At 42.3% G+C, this 5549-nt stretch overlaps 1 protein-coding gene across 2 annotated transcripts in view; it reads right to left on the bottom strand.

Moving 5' to 3' along the window:
- The window catches only part of TBC1D22A (TBC1 domain family member 22A), a 175131-nt gene extending 173042 nt beyond the window's left edge, over positions 1–2089 (bottom strand). For both annotated transcript variants that reach the window (XM_062018451.1, XM_062018444.1), the window contains exon 1: positions 1929–2089. In XM_062018451.1, coding sequence (XP_061874435.1) covers positions 1929–1990 — 62 coding nt within the window. In that variant the 5' untranslated portion in view covers positions 1991–2089. The remainder of the gene's footprint in view (positions 1–1928) is intronic.
- Positions 2090–5549: the final 3460 nt, after the last annotated feature.

Here is a 5549-nt window from a genome sequence, read left to right on the forward strand (position 1 = left end):
TAAACTTGTCAGCCTTGCACTTCAGTAAACAAAAATTCATAAAAAACTTCTTCACTACAAAAGATTTATTCACTACAATGTCTAACATAACAAAATAGCATGTGACTATATAAATAATACAACTCAGCTATGAAATTCTAAGTTACAAACCTCAACATAAAACACATAAAGATTCACATGTAGCTTCATAATGGCAATTATTATTACAAAACTCTCTGATTTTAAGAGGAACAAATAGTACCCAACATTAACATCTGTCTAAATTTGTACTAAAAACCACATAAAAGGAGATAAACATGCCTTCCTGACAAATCCAAATCAATCTCCAGATTACAAAAGTAAATAAATCCAACTCAGTAACCCTGAGATAGAATCAGGCCAAAAAGACTGCGGTTGTAACAAGTTTTAAGAAGAAGCTTAGACCACAGGGGCAGTATTAACCATAGTGAAATTACCCTAGAGATGACCAAGAGTGTTGGTTTATAAACTCTATCAACATTTATGTGATTGCATGCAAATTAAGAAGTCAGTCCCCCACCAATCTTTCCACATGGCCGTACAACATCCACTCCACATTGAATCTCTGTGCTCTCCTGCTCTAAGCTCGGGTGATGATCAGGTATCACTTTCCATTCTGTCATACAAACAGAATCTGTCTTGTACTTCAGACACTCTTATGAATGACCACGATAGGAAACCACACAAATGTAATGCAACTACAATCCTTTCCATTCCATAAAAACAAAACCAAAAAGTCAAAAGCATGTTCTCCACAGTGTCCTAGTTTTCCCTCATGCCTGCAGTGCCCATAAATTAACTAACTGCAACTATACATAGGCCCTATGTAATTGAGGGGAGTCAATAGTGGTTTATCCCCAAAGGACTCTACAAATTTACAAAATAGGAAGTTCAGAGAGACAAGAACTGTTTGACTGAAAGACACAGTTTGTAACCAGAAAAACAAAACAGCTACTAGTTAGTGCTTACAGGTAACTGAGAATGGAAGAAGTTAAGCAGAATTATTTTGTAGAGTTACTGTTCTTCAAGAACCAAGAATGCACATCACTCTTACAAAAAGAACATGAGAAACTGAATTACTCTACCACTGAGAACACTTGAGAGATAAGAGCAAACAATGCTGTTGTTAAATAACGATCTGAAGATGTGTTTCCAGCCTGATGCAATGGACAACTGAGTTAATGTGATTTTGGAGATGTATTCTCTAGAAAACACTGCATGGGAGAATGGGTTTGTAGCTCTTTGCAACAACATGACAACTGTGTCTGCAGTTCATATTTGAGAAACAAAGGCAAAAGACCAATGATCTTCTGAAATATCAAGCAGAAACTAAAATACAGCTATATGCCTGTGATATGTGGTTTCCTGTGTACTATTTCAAAACTTCATCACTTGTATCAAGTCACAAAATATCAGAACTTATAACAGCCTCTTACACAAAGTTTTCAAAAAGTCACAGTAACTCTTTCAACCATGACATTAGGCTGGAAATGCAGGTTCAGATAACTAGTTAACAACTTTTCTGCTATAAGTTGTATCTAACGCTTACTGAGACCACCTAGTGATCTTTAATCGGGTAACTGGAGGCATCCGACACTGAAATGCTCCGAACACTGACAGAGGCCATACAACAGCCTCCCAGTTACAAGAAGCGACGGCCGGACACGCTCCCTACAGAGGGCACAGGGTCTGCGAGGATCCATAGAACTCAGCAGCCAAGGGGACCATACATGGTGTCGGGGAGACATGGTTGCGAGATGAGCCCCGGGGCAGCGGCGGCGGGGCTGGGCAGAACCGCTTCCGCGTCCCAGCACCCCGGGCTATCGGCTCCCCCACCGCCCCGCACTCCAGCCGGCGGCGGGACGGGCCCGCGGCCGCCCCGGGAAGCCTCCGCCCGCGGGCTCTCTCACCTGCCCGGCACCTTCGCGCCACTCCGTTTCCAGAATTGCTTCCTGCCGCCCTCGCTCGCCATGGCGGCCGTCACCTCATCCCCGTCCCCACGGCCGCTACCCACTCCCGCAGGCTTCACTCCCCTCCATTCCCTTCCACGGACAGGGAACTGAGCGCCGCCATCTTGGAACCGCTAAACAATCTCCCTCCTCATTCGCCCTCCACAGCGCCCCAGAGGCTTCATCCAATCAGAAGTGCGAGTGCTGCCGGGTGGGTCCGATTGGGCCAATGGCAGCGAGGGAGTGGGCGGGGGCTCAGGGCAGAGCCTGCCGCTGTGTGGGCCCGTCCCACCTTGGCGGCCGTGGCGCGCGGAGGCGCGGGGAGGGCGGGACGGGAGCGGGGCAGCGGCAGCACCGGCGCCTCTGACCGTGCCTTGTGCCGGCGCCTTCCTTTAACCGTGCGCTGTGCCCCATGCCCTGTGCCTGTCGTGTCTGTGCCCTGGTGTCATGCACCCTGTGCCTGTGTTGCCTGTGCGCGGCGGGCTCGCACTGAAGCCTTGGCCGTGTCCTGCCGCAGCTGTGTAAACCCAGGCTGAGGCCGTCGGCGCCAGGGAGCCGCTGCCCCATGGTATGTAAGGCACCAGCCTGTCGTGGTACAGAGACACGCTCTTGGTTCCCGCCCGTTCTCAACGAAAGTATTCCTTTAAAAGTCAGCTTTTAACTTCACTGTACTCTGAGTAGAATACTTTCAGGCTTTACTCCTACATCAAATGTAGCCCGAAAGAGTTAATTTCAAATACTCTTTCGGAAGAAATGCAAAACTTCCCATGTCAGTGAAGGGGCAGCGTATTGAAGATAATCAGATACAACATTGCTGTACAAGAAAATGCATCAGATCTTTCCACTTTTTTGTGGGTGGGGCTTTGATCTGTCTCAGCTTTAAAGTTGTCTTGAAGATTGAACTCATCAGTGTCCATTTATTTGTTTTGAAATGATACATGATTGAACGTCTTTATGTGTACCAGTAGTGTTCTCAGCAATTCCCATCCAAGGATACATCACTTCTGCAAACAAAATACGTATGGTTTTATGTTACTCTTTGGAATATGGGTCCTGAGGAAACAATGCTGAGTTACAGAGTTTTTTGCTGCATCCTACTACAAGGCTAATTTGTCAAAGACTTTTCAGGGAACATTCTGCCATAATTAACTAAAACACTGCCATGTTATACAAAACCTGACCAGCAATGCAATACTTGTTCTTTAGTATGTATTTCATGTCTAAGTTATTTGTTTAGAATAAATATAATGAAGTTTTCTGTCTGCTTTGGGATTTACTTTAGCCATTACATTCTAAGAATTGACAAAACCAAAATGTTTCACAGATCTTGCTAGACCACAGTCCATAGATGAAAAATATATGTCCCAGTAATTTCAGTGCTACTTATAGATATTTATGGTATAAGTGGTATCATCTTCTCTACTTGTGTCCTTTAAAGAGGATCCCTCTTACAGATTCTGAACCTGTAAGCGTTTTATAATGCACCATGACCTTGAGTGTCAGCAGCTTTAACAGAATACAGAAGAAACATAATGTAATATGAGCTACATCTATTAGCCAAAGTGAAAATGAAACCTGCAAGGTCATGAGTGGAACTTTGCTCCGACTTAGCTAGATAAACTTGAATTAGGCCTGCTGCTATCAGACTTTCAAAATGAAGTATTTGTGGTTGTGACAGTGAAAAAAGTGATAAATCCATAAAAAAGACAGTTTATCTTAGCATTGATATGGATGTTGAAATTATATTTATGGGTTTTTTATGTTTGTTGTTGGTATTTGTCAAAAGGAAACTGAATTAGATTCAGCCTGGATAGACTAAGCCTTCTGTCATCCTTTTAACAGCTGACCTGAATCCTGAAATAAGGCCATTTAACTTTTGTATCAGTCTGGTGCAGCCACGTGGAACTTCTGGTTCATTTTAGAAATGGAGGTTGTATTGAATTACATGAGAAAGTCAGTACAAAGTTAACTGTATTATTTAGTTTGTATTATATTCAGTATATATTACATTGTGTTTAAGTTTTTTGTATTGGGCAGAATTTTCCAGTGGAAACAAATAACTGTTGCATCGATTTGTCCAGGTGAATAAGTCTGATCAGAAAATGAGACTACATTTGTGTCAGGAAGAGCTGGAAATACAGTCACAAAATCTCTGTCTGCCACCAGGAAAGCTGCTGCCAATTTACACCCTTGGACTGCAGTCATCCAGAGCTGAACTGAGACCTCTCTGTTGTTGATTTGTAGGAACACAAGTACACTGTTTTCATTCTCTTTCCATTCAGTTTCTCTTTTTACATCCATATTCTATGTTTTATTTTATTCCTGATGGAAACCTGTGTTACTAAGTTCCTGGAGACAGGAAGGATTTGGAAGGAGTAACCTTTCAAGTCTCTATCTGTGTCCTCATCACTTCATGTGGTCTGACCACAAAGACATTATCCTCAAAAAGGACTTCTAAAATGGTATTAGTAGTAGAGTATCATAAGAAAGTAAGCTCACAGCTATACAGTACTTCGAAGGAGAAGGTGGTCTAAATATGTATTTTAGTAGTGCTCCTGCTAAACTTTTTTGATTGCAAAAATGTACTGTGGGCAGCTGAGAACACACACAGATTCTGCTGTCAGCCTCTTTCTTGTGATTGAGGAGATCTGCCAGTGTTCAGGTGCTGTCATTCAAGGAGTGTAACAACACAGCAGCCATCACTGGGACTCGCTTGCTGCAGCTGATTAACATAGTCTTCCAATGCTCTCAGGAGCCTAAGCACTAGGGAAATTGGTTAATGTTGTGTTCAGCTGTAGTTACACTGCTTCTAAAAGTCAAACTAGCTGTGTCAGAATCTGCACAACTATGTTAATTGATCTTTGCCTTACTGGGTTTGCAGTATAAACTTGCAGTAATATTTCAGTTACTACTGGCAGGGGAATTTTTGTTACTTCAGAGCAAGAAGAAAGATAAAAAGACCTACTGCAGTGTTGGTTTTGTTTTATGCAAAGTTGCATTTAGAGTTACGAAAAAATCTGTTGTCAGGAAGGGCAAATAATATGTTGATCTAATGAGAGGTTTGTGGGCTGTAAGCTTTAGGGGGTTTTGCTTTTTTTTCTTACTTTTTTTTTCTTTTTTTTGTTTTCTTTTGCTTCCATTTTGCTTGGACGTTTTTCAGAGTCAAGTCATTATGTACAGTTGGTAAATGTTATTGATGATATCTAGGAAGTTTATCTATATTCTAAAATGTGGCCATGTTCTTGGCTGATCAGAATCAGGAGCATTGTAGCTTGCACTAGCAACGTTTTGAGCATAGGCACTGAGATATTTACTTAGTATGACAGCTGCTGAGCTGTATATACAGGTTTTTCAGTGGACATTCAATTTGGTTTTCAGCTCCTCTGCTCTCAAGAGCTTCTGCTAATATAGCTGTGCCAATATAGTTATACAGGTAGAGGTTTCTGGAGAGGTGAAGTGTATTTTGGGGAAAGAAGCTTTTCTGATGATGCATGGGAAAGTATAGATTGGTCTAAGCATAATTAACACAGCTGACAACAGCCCTCCCCTGCTAACTTAGCTACACTCACAGCAGGAGGATTT

Source organism: Colius striatus, chromosome 1 (genome assembly GCF_028858725.1).
Source record: "Colius striatus isolate bColStr4 chromosome 1, bColStr4.1.hap1, whole genome shotgun sequence".
In the NCBI taxonomy this organism is placed as follows: domain Eukaryota; kingdom Metazoa; phylum Chordata; class Aves; order Coliiformes; family Coliidae; genus Colius; species Colius striatus.